Below are 26,475 nucleotides of genomic sequence, written 5' to 3'. Positions count from 1 at the left end.
ACCCTGTGTCGTACCATTGTAAATCACTTACCCGGTTGCGTAAGTTGACGTTTCAAGTAGGTGTTCATTTTTTTCTTGTTCATGGAATAGCCTGCAGTACTTGTATATTGAAGATATTTTTAAGTGTTACTTCTGAACACTCCCTTAATGCACTTTAAAATGGGCTGATGTTAATCCAGTTTTGCATCTCGCAAAATCAAACCAATCTCCTTATTTATTGATTAAAATAATAAAATATGAACTTGATTGCAGAAGCTGAAATGTCTGATACAGCACTTTTTACATAATATACATTACTAGCACAAATTATGCAAGACATTTAGCCTACTCTTGCAGCTTGTTGACTTTTCTTCTGTTGATGTTTCTCAGAATCTGTAAAAGCCAAAAAAGTAAGTGCGTGAATATTGTCATTTCGTAGAAAATGCTGCACGAAAAAATACTTTTAAAGCTGGTTATAAAATTTCCCACGATAAGATGCATTAGACTGCTCAATTATGTTGCCAGGTGTAATCCCCTACATACCGGAAGGTGTAATTCTTACTTGTTTAATACAAATCTAATTCTTTTTCTTATTGCTTTCCACTATGCCGTATCTGCATAAAAATAAATAGTGATACATCATTGGACAAATGTTGCACACAATGTTACTAAATAGGCAGATTGGAAAGTCACATAAAAGCTATAATTGCATTTAAGCATTGTTCATAATTTTATTGAGTCTTAATGGTGCAATCACTATCCATTGTGTGTTCTATATATCTAATGTCGGCCAGAGCTAGCTTACATTTTTCAGGTCTGTGTAGTTTAACCATTTCTAAAATCAAGTAGAATTGTTGGCATAAAAGACATATCTTTAGACCAGTAGCCTATCATATCAATCAGATATTGAAAATGAAAGTTTCCTGCTTTAAATGGACCATATTAACTTGTCTAACAAGCTCTCAACAGCAGAAGATTGAACACATTTCATGCCAATCAAGTCTGTCAGACTGAAGCCATAGGAAAGAGGGATTCAAACATGGAAGGATTGTAATTTTAACTGAAGTATAAAAATCTTTTCTTTTTTTTTTTTAAATGACATGGAATTGGTCAGCATGCCTTGACGTAGCCTACGTGGCTTTAACTACAGACTGCTGGAAGTCTGTGAGCACGATGTCAATGTAAATGTGGAACTATTTAGGATGGCCCAAAATAGTTTCAACTCATTTGTCACATCCCTTTTGCAGAATATTGCATTAATCATCAAACTCTGTTAATAATCATTACACCCAGTTATATAAATGCACTTAAATGATAGCCGTTTATAAATGCAGTGCTCCCATAATTTGTGCCTGAACTGTATTAGATGCATATACTTTAGCAACCTTTGAAGCAGATAACCTGAAGTGTGTGACTGATCACTTGATGCTGGTGACTGATTAGAGCAGAGTCAGGGTTGTAGAATGGATATCCGCAAAAGTACTAAAGTACAAAACTGCAGGTGTGGCACAAGCCTTTAGTTCCATGAAGAGAATACAATTTCTGAAGCTTACTAAATGAATGTATATAAGTGCTTAAAGGGGCCTGCAATTCAGCAGTTTGATGCCACAAAGGTTGTGGGCAAGAGTTCAGAGCGGAGGGTAACACGGATGTAAACCTCTCCAAATCATTCATCACTCAAGGCTGCTCTCACACCCAGGTTGCACTGTGACATTGCGTGTGGTAATGCGGATTGGTTGAAATGGTTGACCGGCGTAAATCCAAGACTGCTAACATCCTAAGTATTACTGCAAAAAGCCTGGATTTTCAAAGCGTGACCCATTCTTCACTTTGACACTTTCATTTAGGTGCCTGTGTAGGAACCGCGCATTGGCCACATGATGTATGAATGAGATGCATTTACATAACCTGGCTCAGGGATTCTCTCTTCCCTGCCGATGGTTTAAATAAACAATAATCCCAAAGAGGAAACAGTGTATCCAGATATTCAGCACACTTATTCCCTCACCTACAGCCCAATAGTCTCTGGTATCATGGTCCAAAGAGTCCATATTAAGCTGGACATCTGCAGTACTGTGACCCTGTGAAACGGGCTGTAATTTTCTCTTCAGACGGCTCTTGCCGTGGCTCCTCTCTCAGCAGCCCTCCCCTCCCTGCTGCAGCACCGCCCTCATCGCCGAACGCCAACAGACTCTGCCGTCGTTTGTTTTCTTTTCCTGAGAGTTGCAAATGTTTGACAGTTTTATCACTGAAGCTGTTGAAGAAGCCTTCATAGAAGGCAGTGTAATTCTGCATTCAGAACTGCTGCTTGAGGCTGGGGGCGGGCGATTAAATGAACTGGGGTAATTGAAAGAGCCAAACTAATTTTAAAACGATGCTTTTGCACTCCGTAATAGCGGTGGCATATGGTGCGTTGCATTCTGGGAGCAAGGACAATTGCATGCTTCTCAGTTAGCATTTCCTAGCATCGGCTAATTCGGTTAATCTGGTTATGACTTCAGAGTACTTCATTTGAGGCCGAGTGCATGATCACATTGTTTAAAATGTATGAGTGCTGCAGCTTTGTTCCCTAAGCATTCTGAACAGCATAATTAAAGCCCCTCTTCACTGTCTGTGCCCATTGTCCCACCGGCAGAGTCTAGACCGGTTTTGATGATTAATGTCTGGAGAGAAATGATTAGTCTACTCTTCCTGCGCGTAATTATAACCGGCCGATCAGAAGGTGATCCGCAAAGGCAGTTTTTGATGGCAGTTGCTGCTTTTTGTTTACTATGGCTTGCCTCTTTTGTCAAGGATGAGATTTGTGAAGCTGATCTCTAGCTGATGCATGCTAAAGAACTGTTTACCAAAAAACTGAGACTGAAGAGGCTTTGCTTCCTTACCCCTGGAAAACAAGTGTTCTGCTAATAGCCCTGTTTAATTCCTTTTAATTTTCTCAAACTTTGTCAAATTCTTAGTGTTGGAGCATTAATTTGATGCCATTGTTGCTATCTGTTTGGGAAGGCAAATTAATCTATGCCTGTCCTCTGCCTCCTGCTGTTCTGCTCCACCAGAAGGTTCATAACTGCAGTAAGATATGGGCTGACCCTCCAGACTGAAATTCTCTTGGGTGATGTTTGGTTAGTGATGTCTTCCTCAACCTGTTGAAGGCTGATCTCTGGGCACATTACTGTGATGGCAGTTCTGAAGAGTACTGCCAAAAGAGTGAACATGCTGTACTTAAGCATTCATTCTGTTAATTATGCTCTCTTAAAACCGGTTTAACCTTTACTCACAATATGCTTTTGGGGTCTGGAACCCTCTAGACCCAGGGGTCACCAACCCTGTTCTACCGGCCTGTAGGTTTTCATTGCAACCCAAATTTGCCACACCTGATCCTACTAATTAGCAGCTTAACATGAATTTTAGCTGTTGAGAGGTGTGCTAAGGGTGGAGTGACATTTCAGGGATGTAGATCTCCAGGAACAGGGTTGGTGACCCCTGGTCTAGGCCTAGCATATAGAAGCCCAGGTTTACAGGAAGAGCAGATTTCCACAAACTCATGCATTTCCTTTGGGTTTGACGAGCATTGAGGAACTGGTCCTTAAAAGGTACAACCTCACGTTAAATAAATGTGGGGGCCTGAAATTTAAACATTTTATTTAAACCATTTCACTCTTGGCTAATACATGTGATGACAATATAACAGTTTGTGTTAAACAAGCAATAATCTTTAGGCCTGCCATTATGTATTGGTTCGTAACGTCATTGAACAGTCATGTTTTTTCTTACTTGCGTGCTATTAAGAGAATCAATAGGCACGGTGTTTCCATTTGTTCTTGTACTCTGTGTAAGCTACTTGCATTAGGTACATTTATCTCCTCCCTAGCTAATTTAACATAGCGGTTGTGCTCGAGACTGATAAACAACAAGCCATGTTATTTCTTTGTTTGTCTGGAGGGTAGTCTGAAATTCAAGTTCAAACGTGTAAGCCAAGCAAAACCAAGGAGAACGTGTGTGAACGTCAACTGCTATGGAGGCAAAGTAAGCCATGCCATTGTGTATTTATGATTTAATTGTACGTTAGGCCTCTATTTTTTCTTTCAGTTGAGCAACTGTTCATGCAGTCATTACTGCTGTTGATAGGATTGTGGCATTGCTACGCCATCGTCTCCGGTTTAATTCGATTTGGTAAAACTTCCAGATACTGTCAGTGTTTCTTTGTTATAGAATAGCATGTTTAAACTATTTAGCTATAGGTTTAATTTCACTTATGGCATTTCTTAAGGCTCAATTTTTGAAATAAGTGACAGTCCAACCTCTTCACCTCAAAATAGCCATCTTGGGAGAAATGTCTAATTAGTATATCCATATCCTTCTTTGCATATACATATCCTTTGCCATTGCAGTGACAGACTATAGAAGTTGAACTCCCTTCAAAAGGTCATTCTCTTTGAAGGGAATAGAAAGGGATGATTTGATGGGTCAGCTTTAGCACACCCACTGATTTCTATATTCCGCATACCCCAGCCCTTTTGCCTCCCCAACGCTTGCTTTCAGCTTTGCACTTCTCGGCCCTTGTCTGGAAAATACCAGTCATGCCCAGTGCACCCCAACCCTGCGCCATTGACCGGTTTAGTGTTCCTTTTCCTGCTGATTTGATGTACAGGCTCTGATGCCATGCAGCAAGCTACCCAAGTTTGTTTTTCTTTACCCTGTTTGTATTTGTATGCTTGAGATCTACAACATGCCACAGTATGCACTTTGTTTCTGTGCTTAGGGCACCTGATCGAGGCACTGTTTATATGGGATATGGAATCCGTTTTCACACGTGGCAGTATTCATTTTCTATCAAAATTAGATTAGTAATTTGTCTAGATCTGAGGGATTGATATGCTTGGTATAGTCAGTATATCGAAGCACGTCTGGCCCTCAAGAAAAACAGGGTTTCCAGTCACCGTAATACATTTGGCCTTGCAGATGCAAGCGCGAGCCTCAAAAGTATGAAATTATTAATTTGGAGAAGCAGCAATCTACTCTAAGAAATGGAGGAGATGAATACATTTGCTTAAATTTGCTTTGCATCAGCTTTGGGGTTGGGCATTCCATCTCACAGGCTAGTTTTTAATTAGCATGCTTTCTATTTCATTTTGGGAACAGGAACAGCTTCATACCTGAGGTTAGAGGCAACTGTGGGTGTTAACTCCCTGCGCACCCCTACTTAACTTTTCATGAAATGTTCTCTAGCTTCTCCTAATGTAGGACTGAAGTGTTAAGCCTCCTGTTAACTTTTTTTTTCTTGTCCGTTGTCCCCATTCCCTTTTGTGGAGACTACCATGGCAATGCATTCCAACCAACGCACCATCTCCTGCTGCATAGATCTCCAGATTGCTAGCTCTTGCATCACATTTTGATCTTTCTCATTTCTGTTTCCCCCCCCCCTCCTTGTTCAACATGTTGGTCATGTGCAGTTAGAGATTTGTTTTTCTTCACAGCCTTACGAGCCTGCAGATGACTGGTCTGAACACATTAGCTCTTCTGGGAAGAAGTACTATTACAACTGCAGGACGGAGGTGTCGCAGTGGGAGAAACCCAAAGAGTGGCTGGAGAGGTACTTCACTTCCTTTAATAAACAAAATAAAACCACTATTTAAGAGTAAAATACAATCCCATTCGAGCCACAATCAAATACACACGGGCCAATTGTTTGTTCTGTTTTTCTCCTGCGGTCCTCAGAGAGCAGAGGCAGAAAGAGGCGACCAAGCTGGCTGTCGTCAACAGTTTCCCCAAAGACAGGGACTACAGGCGGGAGGCCATGCAGGCCACCACCACCACCAGCAGCTTCACCGGCGTCAGTAAGTACGAGACGTGTGCCAGAGGGGGATACAGTGCTGTGCTCACAGATGAGTTCAGTTCAGCTGGCTTCGTCACACCATTTATAGTAGAGGTGGGCAATGAGGTCTGTGTTCATTATGGATTTCTGGCCAACTTCTGGCCATAATGACCTAATTAGCCCTAGCCTTTACTCCCTCTGGCATTTTGGCTACATTCGGTGTACGCACCTGTCCAGTTTTGCCCACCCATGCTCTATGGCATGTTGCAGTGGTGGTGCAGGAGCGAAGGAGAGGGGGTGAGAATTTGTTCACCCATTCCAGGAATGCCTTCCGTTCACCTGTGAGGTGGATGAGGCAGATTTATCTCAGGGGCAGAGATATGGTAACAAGACACGCACCCACTGGAGTGCACTTTATCCAGAGCCTGACGCTTCTACTCTTTTCTCAACTCTGGTGTTATTAATTTGTGAAGAAACTGGCAACATGTGCATTATAACATTCTATGATTTATTTAGTTGGTCGAATGCTTTTGGAGTTAATCGGGTGGAACAGAGAGATGGCTTATTTCTGATTAAATAGGTAATATTTCTGGTAAATAGTTTAGAGTGCAACTGTATACTATGCAACTGTATACCGTACTGCGATCTGAATCCAGTCATTTTCTTCTAGTTTGCCTTTCCAAGTGATAGACCTGCTACATTCCATTTATAATAATCTGGTATTTCAATGCAATTGATTTTGCCATGATTTTTTTCATGTAATGAATTTGTTGCAAGTATGCAACACTGCTGTTGAAGTGCTTGACATTGATCAGGCTAATTGCTTATGCAACCTTTGGTCCAGTCTAGCCAAACAATTTCAGGCAGGGAATGTCTGTTTGCATTGAAAACCAATTCCGTTCCGTGGTGACTCCCAATTAAATGTGGACAAACTCATGTATGAGGCTAGGCTATAAACAATAGTCTACTACTTTAAACAAAAATGTAATAAGGATGAAATGTGGTCATTCATGCTGATTTGTCAAAAATGGGGTCATTCTATTCTATTTCCGGCAGGGTCAATGTAGAAATGTAATGGTGAATTTTACTGAGACTTGGCTGCAATTCAGATGAACTTGGCTGAGTACGTTGTAGGCTACACTGTACACGAGGGAGCGTGAATTTAGCGATTTGCCACGGCGGGAAAGCAAATCCCAGAGCGAGAAGGGCTGGCCATGCTTCAGCGTTTGGATTAAAGGGAGTTGGATACAGATGCAAGCAGCAGCCTGCTAATTATGCAATTTTAATTAAATGCAGAAATCAACATAAATTATCACTTCCATCATGATCTGAGAACTGCACAACCAGCAGAAATGGCGCAGTTGGTAAATATGCACAGTTTGGACGTATACGTTTCTTACCTCAGCCTTGTTTTCTGTGTAAACAAGTTCTGTTGCAATCCACCCATTAAATAGGTCATTCATTGAAATGTTTATTTGAATGGACACAAGTATGCACAGGTTAGGAAGGGTACCCATCATAGTGGTCAGTTTTAGAGTATTTGATGAATACATTGTTGTAGATTAGATTAGGATATAAATGTTCTTTCCTGACGCGTACAGTAGTAGCCCATAATGGACAGTGGGCCTAGCGAAACTTGTATTTTAAATTCTGTTTTGATTCAAGTGAGTTCTGTTCTTATCCTGCTCTGCTATTTAAATGCACAAATGCATGGTTGGATATGACAGCGACATTACTTTTGTTTTCTGTGCATGAGTTTTGCCTAAATCAGCAAAAACAAAACCACACTTTTCAGGCAAAATGTAGGTTAAATGCCGGATTTGTTTTAATAAAACGTTTATTACGTGACATTTTGTTGCCATTCTCATTATGATTGAGAATTATTATAGGCTATTCATCAAGTTTCTGAGATGGTCTACCTTCAGTATTTTCATTTTAAATTTGCTGATGTATATCGATAATCCGCGAATTCTTCCCATTTGATTCATGCATGTGGCATCGATTCCAAACCTAGTTACTATTCCAAAATTGGAAGAATGGTTTTGCTGAGCACAACAGAATTGCAAATCATCACATTTGAAGCGTATGGAAAATAATGAAATTTGTATTTTGATAGTACTGCACTGTAACCACAAGTAACATGCGTTTAACATAATAGGGTGAATTATTCTATCGAGGGTGCAGCCCTGGATTGTTGGCCACCCAATTCATCATGGAAATAGCTTGTTGAAAATGTTGATGGTGTTGACATGGAATGTTCTAGCATGTAATGGAATGAAATTATTCTACATTCACTAGGCCTACCCTGCAAAATGGCTTATCCTCAAAGTGGTAAAATCTTTGTTCTGATGCTATCCACTGGGAAGCAACCTAGTCCATGCACTTGTGGACGTACTTTCACTGCACAAAGCAAAAAGACTGCAGTTCTGAATTTCTTTGTAGTGCTTGTGCCACTCGCACTTAAATGAATGTTTGTGGGTTATGAATTTTTCGTTGTAGACCCATCGTCTTCTGTCCACCCCTCAATAATTGCCCATGTAAATGGCTGCAGTGCTTTCCGGGAACGGCAGACTGCGACTGTAGGGGGCGGTGCGCAGTGTGGCTGCCTACAGATAGATTTGTGTAACTGAGCGTCAGAAAGACCTGCGATGGGCTAGCTTCCCTCGGTCATGTAATGTTGGCCAGGCGAGATACTGTTCTGCAAGGCTGTGGAGTTTCCAGCTTCGAGTTATCGAGCATCACGTGAGCTGCTGCCTCCGTCCTTCCTTTACCCACCCAACTCAGTTACATGTATTTGTGCCCCAGGAAATGCATCCGTTTTGTTGGCTGTGTATACAAATGTGTTTATTTTTTTAACACAGCAGGAACATTGTAGACGGGTCTCTGATAATGAGTTGGAGTAAATGTAGCGCATTTAATCCCCACTGTGTTCTGTTGCTGAGAACACGGTGGATGTCATCTTGGCTGTTCCTGCACTCTTCTGTTCTGCTGGAAATACTGCGGTTAATGCAGTGTGCCCGGGGCTCAAATCTGATGTGTAAACATTGATACTGTGTGTAAAAAATCTATTCACTTTTGAATTTAAAAACCAAAGGTTCACAGTAAAATATATTTTGATAACTGAATTTGAACATTTTAGCAACTCAACGTACACTTCATGGCAAACCACCATGTGATGTGTAGTAGTGGACGGTTTCCTTGAGGGTAAAGTTCCTTGAAAGGATATCATAGCTCGGCTTCTACATATCAGTCGGTCGCTGTCACGTTTATATTTTTACATTTCAGTGCTGTTTCAGTGTGTTAGCTGGGTGTCATTTGACTTTATTTTCTGATATCTACATCTACATTTTATTTACTTTTATTTGCTTCAGGAACATATTTCCTTGTCCCTATGGCAGCTTTACTCAATTCAAAACCGACAACAATAATAGCCTACTTTTAAGCGCAAGCTTAAAATCGCCTAATCATAGCGAGAATTTGACCCTGTTTAGGGAAATGGCCTTCGCTGATAAGCGTCTATTTTGCGCTTGCCTGTCAAATGAATTTGTGATCAGAAGTGTCCTTAGGCAAAGCTTGCTACACAATGCAATGTTCTGATGTTTCTATGTGCTGCTCACGATATTGAGTGCTGTTGCATATTTCCCAGTGTAAAGCAGCAGCGTTTGTTCCATTTCGCATTATTCCTGTCGATTGGGTCACTAACCTCACTTTTCCTCCAGATGGACTACTTCATAAACGCCTGCATTAACCTAAACAGAAATGTATCTCCTAAAAAAAAAAATATGGCCTTTGCGATTTGCAAATTGCGCTCTTTTAAATCACTATTTCGTTGTGAAATAGATTAATCATTCAGCCCTGCCCCACATGCTTTTTCGTGTCAATGAGGTACGTAGCATCTGCAATCTTGAGAGAAATGACTCATGGGCTACATTTGGGGTTTGAGTGTGAAATGTGTGTGAAACGTGGCTGTGTGCAGGTGAACCAGCTGGTCTGCGCTTTAAATCTGATACTGGAGAATAGAGGTGTCAAATCTTTCAGGTGCTGAACACCTTGAGAACCACTCCTCAATTGCCTCTGTCTTTATTGCCCCCATAATTTTGGTACTGATGAGGGCCCACAGGCAGGACTTGACATTGCAATTGACATGGCAATTCACCAATTAGCACGACAAGCACAGTTGACTAGTCGCTCTTAGGATTCTTGATCAAGTCGCTCTGCTCTGGGAGTCATCAGTTTTATTTTTACCCACCTTTAAAAGAGTCTCCACCTGCACCGGGTGGTTGAAGAACATGTTCACCACCATTTTCGATTGATGGAAAATACAAGGTATCAGCTATAGATCAAACTCACCACTCAACTCTCAAAACTCACACAGTTGAACATATCTACAAGAATGGATGTTGGTTTCTTTAGCCCATTCAGTGCCAAGGGCGACTAATGTCGACAGAATAGCAAACGTTCTAAAATGCTGACGGAGACTCATGTCGACCAAAACGTACAAACTGAAAGCTTTTCTTACTGAATTTTTACTTCAACATTATCTCAGGGAAATTAGGTTCGCTAGCCATACTTAGTGAGAACGGACTCACCGGAGGAGATTGTCTGAGTTTTAAACCCAGTCACTATCAAAGGAGCAACAACTCACTAGCGGTGGGCAGAACTCATAGCAGAATATTTCTTAACTCCGGTCCTGGCAGATACGCGACTTGACGAGTGACAAATAAATAATCAGCCTTCAAATTCTCGTTTGTTTTAACGGCACATCAAGTTTGTTTTCTGCACTAAGGTAAACTACAAACACGACATGCTTTCAAGATGATTTGTGAGTAGGCTGATATCTGAATAAACATTCTGTAATGTACGTTCTAGTTATTTAATGGGGGGAAAGCGGTTTGGTGACGGTTAATATTTAAATGAACATAACTCTTTAATAACTGGAGTAAATATTTAATGCTCGCAAGAAATAATGTATGAGGTCTCTTGCGTTTGTTTTAGTTAATTGTTTATCCATCTACTCAAACAACCAAGCTCCTGTGTCCCCATACTGTCACAGATAGCCTACTCTCTGCCTAGCTGTGCCCGACTTCATATTCCTCAAGCTGATCTTCTGTTCCTCATTAACACATAATTCTGTTCAGTATAAATAATGTGTTTTTTTTGGAGGTTTGCACATTGACATGACCAGTCTGGAAATTTTGGAGCCATATTGGTTTGGCGCTGCAGCCTTTTGAACACCGAGGCTTGGAACTCCTGAGGCTGTCCCAGAAGTTTGGCTGACTTGGTAGCACAGAAACAATGCTTTTCCCTGACAAATGTACTGCCCACCTCTGGAAAACAAGTGAGGAGTATCCATCTGTTTTCTGTGACACCTTGTTGATGTACTTCACTTACATCATTGACTTTAAAGCCTGTGTTTCTGTCGTAGATATCGGGCTAGCCCTCATCGGAATATTACAGACCCCGCTGTTATCTTCTGGGAGGTTGACTCCGAGAAATGTCTGGTTTATAGACTAATCGCAGTGAATGTATTTTTGGAGAAAGGTTGACTAAGTAACAGGAAGGTGGGCGGGACGTAGCGGTCAGTAGCAGTGATGTCTGTCCGCCCGCTCGTGCTGTCAGAAGGCGGGAGGGCGTAAGCATTGCTGTCGCCGTCGCTGTCCTGCTGCTGTTATGAGTCTCAACATGAGCTGTCAGTGATTTGCATGGACACTATCTTTGCCTCCACCAATTTGTATCAACTGGGATTTTCAAAACGGGAATGGGGATTTAAGTAGACCCGTTGCGGCAACATCCGTACCTGTAGGTGCTAGCATGGATGAGATTTGTGAAGCTGATCTCTAGCTGATGCATGCTAAAGAACTGTTTACCAAAAAACTGAGACTGAAGAGGCTTTGATATTTCTTTTTTACATGACAGGGGAAAAAACATTTTTTACAGTAATGCTGCATCTTCCTGACAGTTTGAAAGCGCACAGCCAAGTAAGTCTTGTCCTCCAAAGTATGGTGCCGAGCCATTGCTTTTTTCACTCTGGAGTCTCCCAGTTAATGGAGCGCAGAGATGGTCTCTGAGCGCATTGTGTGGCTTGTGTGGGTGCCTGACTAGCCGGAGGGGGGCGCTGGTTGGCAGTGAGATGCGGACGTCCAGCCGAGACCCCTCCCTCTCCTGGCAGCACGCCTGTTATGCCCCTCCCTGAAGGACTGACTGTCTCAGCCGGCTCCTACGATTCGCAGTCGATTCCAGACTGTCGGCCTCATCACACTTCAGCAGGATTTTGAATGCTCGGTAATAACTGTAGGCCCATACCACTGCTGAATAGTCAGTTTAAATCCAGTAGTGCAGTTATAAGCTAATGTGCATGCACCGGATTTAGGCACAGCCTTCCCTTCTAGAGAAAACCAGTAGCATTTCTGAGGGCTTTTAAGGCAGCAGAGGGATGTCATCAGTGCCATGGAATGTGAAACGTTTGATTGCCCGAACTGCTTCAAAGCATTTTTATTTTCACTCCAGAAAACAAACTCCCAACGTTGTTTGCTACCATATTGCCTTTTTAACTTGACTAAGTAGTGATCCTCAATTAGTTGCCAAGTTGTGGATGGGATGTGTGCATGATGAACGAGTTTGCGGTCTAGCTAGCTGGCTGCTTGAGCTCAATGCAATCAACTGCTGGGGTTGGGCAGATTCAATCACACTCTGTTAATCCGGTAAACTGTTCCTTTTTATTGGTGAAATGCCATGTTGTTTCTAGGTGCTGACGTGAGGTGTAGGGGTTTTGGGCTGGGAAAAGAAGCGGACTCGTGACATCTCGTGATGCATTCGCTATTGGTTCAACGGATAAGATATAATGCCTAATTAACAGCTGTAGGAGCTAGACAGGCTATGGTGTTCATAATGCAGTGGGGAAATATCTTGCATTAGGTCCTGGGTTCGAATCCCCGTCGGCCGGGGCCTCTCTGTGTGGAGTTTGCATGTTCTCCCTGTGTCTGCGTGGGTTTCCACCGGGTACTCCGGTTTCCTCCCACAGTCCAAAGACATGCAGGTTAGGCTGATTGGAGAGTCTAAATTGCCCGTAGGTATGAGTGTGTGAGTGAATGGTGTGTGTGCCCTGCGATGGACTGGCGACCTGTCCAGGGTGTATTCCTGCCTTTCGCCCAATGTACGCTGGGATAGGCTCCTGCGCCCCTGCGACCCTGTTCAGGATAAGCAGGTTAGGATAATGAATGAATTCATATCTTGCATTACATTACATTATTGGCATTTGTCAGACGCTCTTATCCAGAGCGACGTACAGTTGATTAGACTAAGCAGGAGAAAATCCTCCCCTGGAGCAATGCAGGGTTAAGGGCCTTGCTCAAGGGCCCAACGGCTGTGCGGATCTTATTGTGGCTACACCAGGATTAGAACCACCGACCTTGCGTGTGCCGGTCATTTACCTTAACCACTACGTTGCAGGCTGCCAACTGAAACGCTCCCTTCCTCAGCGATGCTCGTCACTTGAAGCTGACTTCTGGCACGGTTCAGATTGTATGCCACGGGGCACATCCCTGCACCCACAGCCAGTTTATCACCGAGGAGCTAGTCTGACCCTCCGTTAATTACGGTGCAGGAGGTAATTGGATGATAGGACTCGAGCCGGAGTAACAACATATCGGCATATAGATCTAAACCCGCACAGGCACCGAGGTGATTGAGGGCAAACGCTAAAGAGGCTGCTTTGTTGTTTTCATTATTTGGGTCAATTTCTGTTGCTTGGTGGTAATGGAGCCCGTTGACGTGCGGTTCCATCTGTGCGGATGGTAATTGTGCCTTTCCGTCCGCTGGTCAGTATGTGGGTTTGTGAATGCTGTGTGTGAGGGTGAGCTGGAGGATCTGAGGGGATATTGTCTGGTTTGTCATTTATAATGCTGAGGCACTTTATTTTTCCTGGCCAGTGTAGGGCTATTCTTTAATAAAGGATAGTGACCGTTTGGCAAGAGATTGCTGAGAGTCGGCAGTGGGGTTTGCTCGGCTGTTTTTCGGGAGCTGTCGAAAGTCACCCCTGAGCCGCATGCCTGGAGACGCATGCATGTCCTCAGTTTCATCCTGGGTGGGAAAACTGAGTAGCTCCCCCTCTATTGCCCTCGCCCTCTTTCTCTCTCCCCCCTGTCTCTCACCCTCACCCTTTCTCGCTTCTACAGAGTAGCCTGTGACACTCTCCTGTTCCTGTTTTTTCTGCCTTGTGCTGTTTTGTTTGTTACAGTAAAGGTGTGTTAACTCTCACCCTTCTCTCTCTCGCCCTCTCTCAGAGTCTGCTGCGACAGAGAAGCCCGCCACGCTCTCCTGCACGCCCCAGTCCTCCTCGGCCCCGGGCCTGAACCCCTCCAGCACGCAGGGCTCGTCGGCCTCCACGGTCCCCGTGTCCCCCGTGCTCCAGTCCCCCGCCCCGCCGCTGCTCCAGGACCCCAACCTGCTGAGGCAGCTCCTCCCTGCACTGCAGGCCACCCTGCCCCTCAACAACACCAGTGTGGACATGTCCAAGATCAACGAGGGTGAGAGCCCTCCTCTTCTGCGCTGCCCGCGTAGCACTGTGTCCGCACTTATTTCAACAATGTGCGTTTTTCAGTGAATACGTAGGTGTGCTGATGTACTGGTGTGCTGTGGTGTCATGTGATGCAGGCGACACCTTTAGGAGTCTGCTACCTTTTTACAAAACAAGCCAGTTTTGTTAAAATGTTTAGAGCCTAACATGTTTTAAAAGTAGCCTTTAAAAGATGCAGTGGACTGGCAGTTCACTGGCCGTCAAGCTGTTCCTTGTTGGGTTTTTTGAGAAATGGCACTTAGGAATGAAGTGCCAGAGGAGCTTTATTTAGGGTTTCCAGGCTGACCGTGTTTGTTAAACACATCAGCTTATCCTGGTTTGTTTCATGTCTGTAGGCTTCAAAGTTTCTTTCTAAATGGCTAAAGGCGTCTGCGTAAATACTGTAAGTGCAACTGCCTGGCCTGTTACTGAAAACACTTATTAACTTTGAACTGCTATATCTGAATCACAAATAGATTACTGATCAGTTTTAGAATTCTTAATTCCCCAGTTTTTAAGATCCCAGTTGCAAATGTAAGCAGACCCATCTGTAACGGCTGTAACATTTGTACCTGTAGAAGCTACTGCGCATTCTCATGCAGTAGTTGCCATGGCACCTTTTTTTGGGGTGCATTTTCATGGTCGCTTCAGTCAAGGATGAGATTTGTGAAGCTGATCTCTAGCTGATGCATGCTAAAGAACTGTTTACCAAAAAACTGAGACTGAAGAGGCTTTGATGGACTGTGTTTTGAAAGGATAAATCTTTTCTGAGTTTGTTGTGCACTATTATGGTACTATTTTATTTTCAGTTTTTCCAATGAGTACCGCATTTTTGTATCCTGGGACTAATTCAGTTTGATCCTCATCTTGATCTACATCCAGAAAGTAAACTTCCAGGAAAACTTGCTGTTCTCAAACTGTACTAATTCTCTTGATACCAGACTGGTTCTGTAGCATTACCCCCATTGTCTGCTACAGGGCAAGTCTTTTGGTGTGTATGTGGTTTTCTGATAGGACAGGGCCTGTAGTATCTGTTGTCTGTTATGAGGCAATTTCTGTAATGCATAAAGCCTGTTTTTTGATAGAGGATAGGTCCTGAAGTGTGAGTTCTGTAGTGTGTGTCTGCTGTCTTCTAATACAGAGAAGGTTCTGTAGTGCATTAGTACAGTGTTCTGGTACGGGGGGGGGGGGGGGGGGGTTCTGTGGCAGGCAAGTGCTGTTGTCTGATATGTGTCTTGTACTGTAGCGTATTAGCACTGTCATCTGCTGTAGGTCTTAAAGGATCAACCTAAGCACAATGCAGTGTATAACAAGATAAGCTCAGGGTCACAGGCCTCCATGATCTGAGGTGCTCTTAGCTCTGTAACTAGCTGGTCTGCACCCTGACAGAGAAACCACATGCGTAGGCGTTTTGGGCAATTCCACGGTAACTGAAGTTTCAACCGCTGGATATTTGGGTGGTAATGCCCCATACAGCAGCTGTGGATTATTTCCCCCCAGAGGGTTATAAAAGCAGATGTCATTCTTTTATGTAGCTGTATTGGACTTCACCACTGAAATATCCAGCAGTTGTAACTTCAGTTACCGTGGATTTGCCATTTTTCCGGGGGCTAGGCGAATTCCCCAGTAAATGAAGCGGGACCGGTAATGCAGGATTCACACACCAGTTCACCTCCCCTCCCCCCCGACTGGAAGCACAGTGCGTCCGCATAATCATCTTCCTGCACGGGCTTAATTAATGTAAATGAAGCTCTAATGCAGCGGCCAGACGTACCTCCATTCATCAGTCTGCGCAAAGCACTGCAGCTCACTCCGGCCAGGGCGGGGCGACTGAGTGTCCGGCAGACCTGCGGTTTAGCTCTGTGAAGCCTGCGCCTCACTATCTCTTGTTTTGTGTCTTGTTGTTCTCCTCCTCCAGTCCTCACAGCTGCTGTCACACAAGCTTCATTACAGTCTGTGCTTCATAAGATTCTCACGGCCGGACCATCTGCTTTCAACATCACTACTCTGCTCTCCCAAGCTGCTCAGCTGTCCACACAAGGTACGGCTGCGATCGGCGTCCTTGACCTTTTAACCCCTCGATCGTCATGTCCTCCGGATACATTAAGCCACGTGCTCGATCGTTTCTAGTGGGGTGAAAGGGTCAAATGGCGGACCTATCCTGTAGTGCTCTAATTTCCTAATGTTTTCATAAAGATTGTTTGCATTCCCTGTGTCCTGGATAATTTCTGTTTGGCTTCTAAGTAGCTGCGTAACTGCTGTGAACCTGAGCGCTGCAGTTTTGCAGCTACTTAACCCTAAACTGACCCCTGTTAATTAATCAGGCAAGTGTGTTGCGTCGGTTGTCATTGGGAACGGTTCACAAACTGTCATTCAGAATCTGAAATAGCTGTAACATTTGTACCTGTAAACGCTAGTATGTGCATTCTCTCGAAATTGCAGCAACGCGTGCAATAGTTGCCTCGAACCTTTTGCTGCATTTTAATGGTCGCTTCAGTCAAGGATGAGATTTGTGAAGCTGATCTCTAGCTGATGCATGCTAAAGAACTGTTTACCAAAAAACTGAGACTGAAGAGGCTTTGATGTCATTTCTGTTTTAAATGGGGGAGAATCTTTATTGTCCACATTCTTACAATGTGGCAGGCTCCTGTTGGTATGAGTGCAGCCAAGTAAGTTCTGTCCTCCATAATATTATTCTATTGACATCCGTAATATGCAGGTGGCATTGGCTGAAATGCAGAATCTTCTTTGCCTGTGTTTTTAAAGTGAAATGCAGTTTTCTGACAGGTTTTGCAACCTCTCGGTGATGAGCATTTTGATTGTTGCACCACTAATGATGACCCCTGAAAATCGGTGGACATGTTGCATAGGTGATGCACTTTGCATTTAGGAAATCCCCTGTCGATAAATCTTTTCTGAGTTGGTCATGTACCATTATGGTGCCACTTTATTTTCATTTTTTGCCAGGCGCGCCACACTATTTTTCCTGTATGGAACACATCAATTTTCAGGGGAACATGCTCCTAAAATGGGAGCTGATCTGTAGCCCATGCATACTAAAGAACTGTTTATCAAAATAGTAAACGCTGATTGCAACCACATTTTCCTGTGGGGAAAAATTGACTTTGTATTTTGACTGCAATTGTACCATTGACTTTACATTGCTTCTTGTCTCCCCTCCCCCCCTACAAAAAAAAACAGCCCAGCAATCCAACCAATCCCCAATGTCCTTAACGTCAGACGCCTCGTCGCCGAGATCGTACGTGTCGCCGAGGATAAGCACGCCGCAGACTAACGCTGTCCCGCTGAAGCCCTTGCTGAGCACGCCTCCGGTTTCATCACAGCCAAAGGTGAGCGCCCCACAAGGGACGGTTTGACCATCTGATTTCACCATTTGGTAAGGTCAAACGGTTCACCGGAATTAACCTTTTAGGCTGCACCAACTTGCTGGTGGGTCCATGGTTGGCCAGTCTGGATTGAGTGTTGACGTTATTGAGTCCGCTTGTACCAAGCAGATGGATAGTGCTATAATCAGTTGGTTGTGTACACCTTCATGGTTGGTTATTTTAGCTATTTTAGCTATTGGGATGAAAGCAGTGTCACAATTCAGTGTGTTTTTTCCAGGGGTGAAATTATCTTGCCGTTTGCAGATAGGAGGTGTATTCTTTCAGAAATAGTTTCCTTTTATTCAAAGCCAATGTTGTTAATTCTGGTCCTGATTTCATGTTTCTTTGTTCATTAATATACATTAATCCTATGCTATAGCATGCTGCAGCTTGTTTTATTTTTGAGGTCTATGCATTTATAAGCATACATAGCTTGATTGGTCATGAAATCATCGCTTTCATACCAGAAGAATATTAAGTATATACCCCCTAATTAATCACAAAAAACTGTTAAGTGAAATGTTTGCATTTGCTGAAAGCCTCAAAAGACAGGACATTAAATTGATCAGCCCTAACACTAACATCAGCCTGCTCTCCATCAAGGTATCAGCACAGATCTCACAACATGCTACGTCCCTGTAGTTTATATTCAGTTTGTGCAGAACCAGACTGAATTTTTTTTTATTATAGCGCAGTAGCTCACTATAATAACTAAACTATTGGGATGTTGCTCTTTAGCATTAGCCTTCGCGTGTATGTTTGACTGCTGTGATGTTGTGCCGTTAGCAGCATATGTAGACGCTAGCATGTGCTTTTTCTCAAATACAAGTTTGTTTTTTTTGTGCATTTTCATGGTCACTTCAGTCAAGGATGAGATTTGTGAAGCTGATCTCTAGCTGATGCATGCTAAAGAACTGTTTACCAAAAAACTGAGACTGAAGAGGCTTTGATGTCCTTTATTTTTTAAATAGGGAGAATCTTTATTGTCCACACATTCTTACAATAACGCTGCAGGTTTCTGTTGGTATGAGAGTGCATCCAAGTCCTCCATAATATTATGATATTAATGTCCATAATACTCCGGTTTTAGTATGCAGGTTACATTGGCTTTAATGCAGAAATCTTCATTGCCTGGGTTTTGAAAGAGCAGTTTTCTGACAGCTTTTGCAACCTCTGCAAAGAACATTGCTGTCTTTTCCAATCCCTGATATTGGTGATAAGCAGTTTGATGCACCACTAATGACCCCTGAAAATCGGTGGACATGTTGCACAGGCCATTCACTTTGCATAGTAAATCCCCCATTAATAAATATTTTATGAGTATATTTTGTCATGCGCTATTGCGCCGGTATTTTATTTTCCATTTTTCTAAGGAGCACAGCATTATTTTATCACCGGACTAATTACTTTTAATCCTCATCTAGAAATGACCATTTTCTGTGGCAACATGCTATAGCCTTGTAGTTTATATTCAGTTTGTGCAGAACAAAATTTATACCCAATTATTTGCATAGCATTAACATGGCAGCATATTTAGCTATTGAGCCTAGTAGCTCACTATAATAACTAAACAATTGGGATGTTGCTCTTCAGCAGAAGCCTTTGCTTGTATGTTTGTGGCTGCCGTGATGTTGTGCCATTAGCAGCATATCAGAGCTGTGATCACTCAGCAACCTGTAAATGTGTGATTCAAATTCTGACACTCAACAAGAAACTCACTGTTGGGAACTATGAATAATACCTTTGTGCTGCTGTGATAATCAGTGTCTTTATTGTGCTGTATGCGGTAGGGAATGGGCATGGTTACTCGATTAGCTGGTTAACTGAAATGGACACTTGACCGAAATGTATGTTTTTAATTAAATCCTGTATTATAGCAGTAACAATTTTTTTTTGGAAAAATTTAAATAAACTTTTATAAAAACGTTTTTAAGACGGTTCTATATTTTGATTGAAGTTATGCGTAGCCTACAGCTGTGGGATCATAGGATTTCGGAGTAGCCATATTAACATGATTGCAGCACCAGCGACTCAAGCGAAGCGCACTAGGCTATGGCAAGCAACTTTTTGAAGAGGATAATCTGTAAAAATTTAGACAACTTAGTGCACGGAATGGGTGAGTGGCCATGAATGGGCATTTTTTTTGGCCTGGCTGCTTGGTGATTTTGTCCTGATGGGCACTTAGAGTATATAGTATATAGAGGCCCATGGATACCGATGGGCCAGCAGGTTTGCTCACTACTCCTTTCTGTCATTGGTCACATGCTCAGTCACATGCTCAGTGAAGAAAACACGGCAGATCAGCCAATGATAAGGTACGATGGGTAAGATTCGTGTTAACATTGTTACAAGACCATTGTAAATCCCTTCCTATCATTGAAAAAGTCTCACTGACATGTTGACACCCTCTGCCTGTGTTTATGGTCCTATAGAGTTTCAAAATAGACAGCCCGACACCAAAACATTGTATAGCTGTACAATAATTCAAGCTCATTGGTTTAAAATTGGTTCTAATTGCCACAGAAAGTGCTGTGGTTTGTTTCTGCTATTCCTCTCTTGAAGTCCGAGAATTACCTATTGTACCTTTAAAACATCTATATTTTGTCTGCCTGCTAGGGGGATAAGATCTGACCTGGAAAATATTTGTAATTTGCTGTCCAATGGGACAGTTTGAGCAAATATAGGTGTCGCTAGGGAGGTGACTTCATATCAGTTGGTGTAACTAATGGCTGGAAAGCTGGGCCCTTAGATGTGCGGTGGGGAGATTGGGAGGTCTAACCTGTGTGTCATGCTCTGTCTCTGCCCCCCTCCTGCAGGTTAGCACGCCGGTAGTGAAAGCACATCCTCAGCCCGTACCCCTGCAGCCCACCCCTGCTGACAAACACGGACACGAAGCAGCCTCCCCACGCATGCTCCAGAGGCAGAGGTGAGCCAGCAGCACTCTGCAGTCCTCAACTGTGTGGTGTGTAATATCCACTGACCTGCCTCAGCTGTGTGTGGTGTATAATGTACACTGCCCTGTCTCAGCTGTGTGTGTGGTGTATAATATCCACTGCCCTGCCTCAGCTGTGTGTGGTGTATAATGTACACTGCCCTGTCTCAGCTGTGTGTGTGGTGTATAATATCCACTGACCTGCCTCAGCTGTGTGAGGTGTATAATGTACACTGCCCTGTCTCAGCTGTGTGTGTGGTGTATAATATCCACTGACCTGCCTCAGCTGTGTGTGGTGTATAATGTACACTGCCCTGTCTCAGCTGTGTGTGTGGTGTATAATATCCACTGACCTGCCTCAGCTGTGTGAGGTGTATAATGTACACTGCCCTGTCTCAGCTGTGTGTGTGGTGTATAATATCCACTGACCTGCCTCAGCTGTGTGAGGTGTATAATGTCCACTGACCTGTCTCAGCTGTGTGTGTGGTGTATAATATGCACTGGCCTGCTGTGACTGTTTGGTGTAGTGATGTAAATGGTTATTTGGTTAACCAGATGATTGTTTGACGTTTTTATATCCGATAATGCAAACAAATAATTGAGAATAATAATTTGTGTTAAAACCGGATTTAAAAATTACATTTAACCCCCTGAAGGCATGAGGGTGCTCTAGACTAATGCATTCATGGCACACAAGCTAGGCCTGAGGCTGTCTTGGTGGGCTGGCTGAACTATTACACTGAAACTCTGACTAAAGTTGTCATCTAGCTGGCTCGTCTGGCAGCCACACTGAAGAGTAGTCTGTTGTCAATCATGGATTTTATGTACGCAAATTACACTGGGAAGTACAGATTGTGCACTGAAGCATTTTGGGTAACGTGTGCTAATTCAAATCTAACGGAAGAGATAACAATGAGTGCCTGCCTGGAACATCTGTCCCTTCCCAGAGTGTATTCTCAGCCACAGGTGTCACTGCTAACCGAATACGCACTCTCCACTATGCTTGTTCATGGAAATTACAAGGTGGTGTCATGTTGACTAAAATAAACTAGCTTTATTAGCTTTAATTGGACACTGGCTATTGATCTGAATTCCTAATCCTTATGTTTACACAATGCTGTTATTGCATAATGGTAAAAGTATGAATACAGCAGACATTTCTGAATTGATCTGATGGGCAGTAGGCTGTCGGATCAGTTCCTTGGATGGCCCGGATGCAGAATGCAAAGCTACTTGTCCTCAGCTTTCCTGCTCTAATGTAATATATTCCGGTCTGTTTGCTCAGGTCAGAGTGCTAGGGAATTGCCTTTGGCTTCCCTTGGGTATAACTTGTCTCAAGCTTGGAATGTCATTTTATATCTTCCATAGGTTTTTTTCACTAAGAGGTCAGACCCTGTGTCCACAGTGGCTTGGTTTGCTTTTTCAAGACTATATTAACTGATGCAATGGGGAAAAAAATTGAGGGACAAGGGTGGGCTTTAGTTTTGTTCAAGTGTGCCATAAAAGCAAGTGTTGTGGTGCCATCTACTGGTGCATTGAGGAACTAGTCTCAGCCAAACGTTCAAATTTGCAAGTACAGCATGCCAATTGTGGCATGAGTCACTAGAAGGGTTAATTATAGGTGCAATAGGTAAGATTTTCATGTTAAAACATTGTTATAAGACCATTGTAAATCCCTTCCTATCATTGAAAAGGGTTAACTGACATGTTTACTCACCCTCTGCCTGTGTTTATATTCCTTGAATTTGGGTTTCAAAATAGTTGACGGCTGACACGCTGTACCAAAACATTGTATTGCTGAACAATAATTCAAGCTCATTGGTTGAAAATTGGTTTTAATTGCCAGAGCCAATGGCGTTTCAACGTCAGTGCGTTTACAGAGAAGGGGGAAGGATAAACGGTATTGTGGTTTGAAGGTGTTTGTTGCTGCTTTTCCTCTCCTGACTGTTAAGTCTGAAATTACCTGTTCTACCTTTAAGTATTTTGAACTCTCCAGAAATAAACCCCGAAAAAAACCCATGTTTTTATTTATTTAAAGCTTTAACCAACCAGGTTTTTGTTCTATTGAGAACAAAAAATCTCTTAACAAATATTCCTCCCAAATATTATTTTGTCATTACTATTGATGTTGATGCATCAAATGCCAAGTTTATTTTGAATAACCTGCAGCCCCTCCCTATTTACTTTACTTTACTTTAGTTATTTAGCTGATGCTTTTGGTCAACTGTAAATAGCTTTGGATAGACTAAGCAGGGGCCAGTCTGGGGCTAAGGGCCTTGCTCTACAGATGATTTTATTGTGGATACACTGGGGCTTGAACCACCAACCTTCCCGGTCCCACTCAAGCATGCACTTTTTGCCAGGCTATAGGCTGCTCTATTTACTGTTCTGTCATATTCTTCAATGCTCATTAATGTGAACCTTGTTATCGAAAGAAAGCAGAAATAAGCATATCATGTTGCCTCAAGTAAGAATTGTAAAGGCAGTATTCTACAAAAGAGAGAAATTAGCAGATGACTGCCAGTAGCTGCTGGTGTGGGTGCTGACTGACTGAAGCCCTCCCACCTGTGCAACGCTAATGCTAACTGTGCTTTGCTCAGCAGGGCTGCCTCTGGACGCTAATGCTAACTGTGTTTCACCCAGCTGGGTTGCCTCTGGAAGCTAATGCTAACTGTGCCTCGCCCAGCAGGGCTGCCTCTGGATCCTAATGCTAACTGTGTTTCACCCAGCTGGGTTGCCTCTGGACGCTAATGCTAACTGTGCCTCGCCCAGCAGGGCTGCCTCTGGATCCTAATGCTAACTGTGTTTCACCCAGCTGGGTTGCCTCTGGAAGCTAATGCTAACTGTGCCTCGCCCAGCAGGGCTGCCTCTGGATCCTAATGCTAACTGTGTTTCACCCAGCTGGGTTGCCTCTGGCACTGTCCAGGTTTGACCTTCACTTGGAGCCCATCCTTCCAGGCTCCCAAAATGGCCACTTTACAGAATAAACTGCCCTGCGCCTCGCCCACCTTATCTTGGTCTTAATTACTGAGCATTACTTGTGTTTTTCTTCCCGATGTGCAGCAGTCAGAGGAGTCCTTCCCCAGGCCCCAACCACATCGCCGCCAGCAGCAGCAGCAACGGGAGCAGCTCCGCCCCCAGCACAGCCTGCGCCCCCCCCAGCGCCGCCAACAGAACTTCGCTAGCCGCACACTTTAACGAGAATCTCATCAAACACGTCCAGGGCTGGCCTGCCGAGCACGCAGAGAAGCAGGTGTGTGTCTCTGTGTGTGCGTGTCTCTGTGTGTCTGTGTGTCTGTCTGTCTGTGTGTGTGTGTGTGTGTGTGTTCCGGTCTCTGTGCTTTCACTTGTGGTTACTGCAGCCCACTGAAAGTTTGTTGTCTTGCAGGCGTCAAGGTTACGCGAGGACGCTCACAACATGGGCAGCATTTACATGTCAGAAAACTGCACAGAGCTGAAAAACCTACGGTCTTTAGTTAGGGTGTGTGAGATTCAGGCAACACTGCGGGAGCAGAGGTACGGTTTCTCTTCATACACTTCCTAAGTTATCTCGCATCAGAATGCAGTATGCTGCTTGCAGGACAGCTACACGTTAGCAGTCTCTGGTTTATTTTCTGCAGTGCAGTAAGACTACTGCAGGTTCCAATTCAGTGAAGAAAATGTTGTGGCACCAGTGTCTCCTGTCTGAACTGTAGAAACGTGTGTTGCAAGTATTGTAAATGTATGCTTTATTGAAAATAAGGTGATTTCCTCCTCCAAGTAAACTACTAAATTACTGCATCACCAAAATTACTAATGATTCTGATGTCAGTTACAAATATCGACTAGTGTTTTGTTTGCTTTGTAATATATTTTACCTAATTGTTCTCTCTCCCCTTCCTCCTTAACAGGATACTATTTTTGAGACAACAAATTAAAGAACTTGAAAAGTTGAAGAATCAAAATTCCTTTATGGTTTGAGAACTGAGGAGAACTAATTGCACATGGTTGGACCCCAGGAACGTAGGTTCTGTGCCCAGTCTTAACACTTTTGAGCTGCAGTTGAGTAGTCTTTGGACCGTTGGGCTGGGCTGGGAGAGGGAGACTGCTGGTGAAGGCTTATACACCGTACGTTTGTAAAGCCCTCAATGTAGATTTTTCTTGTAGATGTATCCATGTTGTAAATATGTTTTGTAGAGTGAAGCCATGGAAAGCCATGCCTATCTTGAGCTTTTGACATCCAAACTAATCAGTGCAGAGGCGGCTAAGTGTTTAGCCTCCCCCCCAACCCCCATGTTAACTTGTCGGCAAACTTAAAAAGCTTTTGTTAATAAAATGAGAAGCCAACCACTGCTTGGAGCGCGGGTAAAAAATCTGCATAAGAAACGACGGACGACCTGAGAATGTCAATGACTGGAAAAAAAAAAAAAGATATAAATTCGACAGGTTACAGTTTCCTTTATTTTGTGAATAAATATAATTCAGACATGGGATAATTTGGGTTTTTGTTGTTCTGCCTGGGCTAGACTGAGCAAAAGAAAATGCATAGCCGAACCCCCGCCTCCCGCCCGCCCCCGTGCTCCTTCCTCGCTTTGCAGACATTTTTTTTTTTTTTGGTCATGTCCGGTCGTAATGGTTCAGCCATCTGCTTCTACTGCCCTGCAAGCCCCACATTTGCTCGTTTTAAAACCAGTGCCTGGTGGAGTGCAATGGGAGATGCTGCACCCTGGACCCACGAACTGAGAGCTCGAGAGAGGACCATTCCCATAGCCGTGCCCCCTCCCCCCCCCCCTCCGTCTGTTGGGTTGTACGCATGCCGCCTCCTTCTCAAAGGGCAGTGGCGAGTTGACTTTCTTTTTTTCTTTTTCTTTCTTCCTTTGTTCTTCTTCCAATCTCCCCTCTTCTTTCCAGTCTTTCAGCTAGGTTTTTTTTTTTTCCTTTTTAAAAAAACTGTACTTTTAACATGAGGTTGTTTTTCAAGGCGCCTTGGGTAAACCAAGATTGCATTCCTATGTACAGCTAAGAGTAATAATGGAGTTACAAAAAGAAGTTTTATTAAAAAGTTGCAGTGATTACTAGTATATCAGATATGTTGTATTCATAAATTATTGCTACACATTTTCCTTTGCCCTCTTCCCCCCCCTCCCCCCCCCCCACACACCACCCCCCACACCCCCCCCCCCCCCTATAAGAATGGAGTGACAGTGCTGCTAGGAAACACATGCTCTTGCCTCCGCTGGAGAGGCCCAACAGTCACCGAACCCCACACAGCGGACTTGCAGCACCGAAGACACAAGGTCAAATGTGAAATGTATGTATTGTAATAAACATGCTAAACTGAAAGTGAGCTCTGTTTATTATTTTTTTAAGAGGCTGGAAATCCCCATGGGAATACATGTGCATTTCACCCATCCTTGCTGAAGATCAAACTCGCTCCTTATTTGTGTCTGTGGAGAGTGTGGGTAGAGGGCTCTGCTTTGTATTTTATTTCCTAAAGTATATTAAAAGAAATATGTTAAATAAGAAAAACTACACTATTACTGGATATTTATTTGCCTTTTTGAACACTTTGTTTGTTTTTGGTACTCAGAAATTGTGACCACATCTAGTTGATGTTTGGGGAAATTTATTTTCTCTAAAATGTTTAACCAGCACATTTTTATAATCTGTGTTTCTAATCACACTCTGAATATTGTGTTTTTCTTAAGTGTTCTGTTTAGCTTGTGAACTCAAAGGGAGCATGTGTCTTAAAATATTCACTGCCCTTGTAATGTTTCACAGTTTGTCCCGTTACCTCAAATGCTTTGAAGCATGTTTACCCCTTCAACTCATT

At 43.3% G+C, this 26,475-nt stretch overlaps 1 protein-coding gene across 1 annotated transcript in view; it reads left to right on the top strand.

Moving 5' to 3' along the window:
• waca (WW domain containing adaptor with coiled-coil a) overlaps positions 1-26,171 on the top strand; it is a 37,841-nt gene extending 11,670 nt beyond the window's left edge. The window contains exons 5-13 of the mRNA XM_061238622.1: positions 5,454-5,569; positions 5,695-5,813; positions 14,074-14,316; positions 16,264-16,386; positions 17,547-17,695; positions 20,548-20,657; positions 23,727-23,916; positions 24,052-24,179; positions 24,554-26,171. Of these exons, the coding sequence (XP_061094606.1) occupies positions 5,454-5,569; positions 5,695-5,813; positions 14,074-14,316; positions 16,264-16,386; positions 17,547-17,695; positions 20,548-20,657; positions 23,727-23,916; positions 24,052-24,179; positions 24,554-24,623 (1,248 nt within the window). The 3' untranslated portion in view covers positions 24,624-26,171. The remainder of the gene's footprint in view (positions 1-5,453; positions 5,570-5,694; positions 5,814-14,073; positions 14,317-16,263; positions 16,387-17,546; positions 17,696-20,547; positions 20,658-23,726; positions 23,917-24,051; positions 24,180-24,553) is intronic.
• Positions 26,172-26,475: the final 304 nt, after the last annotated feature.

The sequence above is a fragment of the Conger conger genome, chromosome 4 (genome assembly GCF_963514075.1).
Source record: "Conger conger chromosome 4, fConCon1.1, whole genome shotgun sequence".
Lineage (NCBI taxonomy): Eukaryota > Metazoa > Chordata > Actinopteri > Anguilliformes > Congridae > Conger > Conger conger.
Note: the sequence above shows the minus strand (reverse complement) of the source record. Positions and strands in the feature narration are given on the sequence as shown.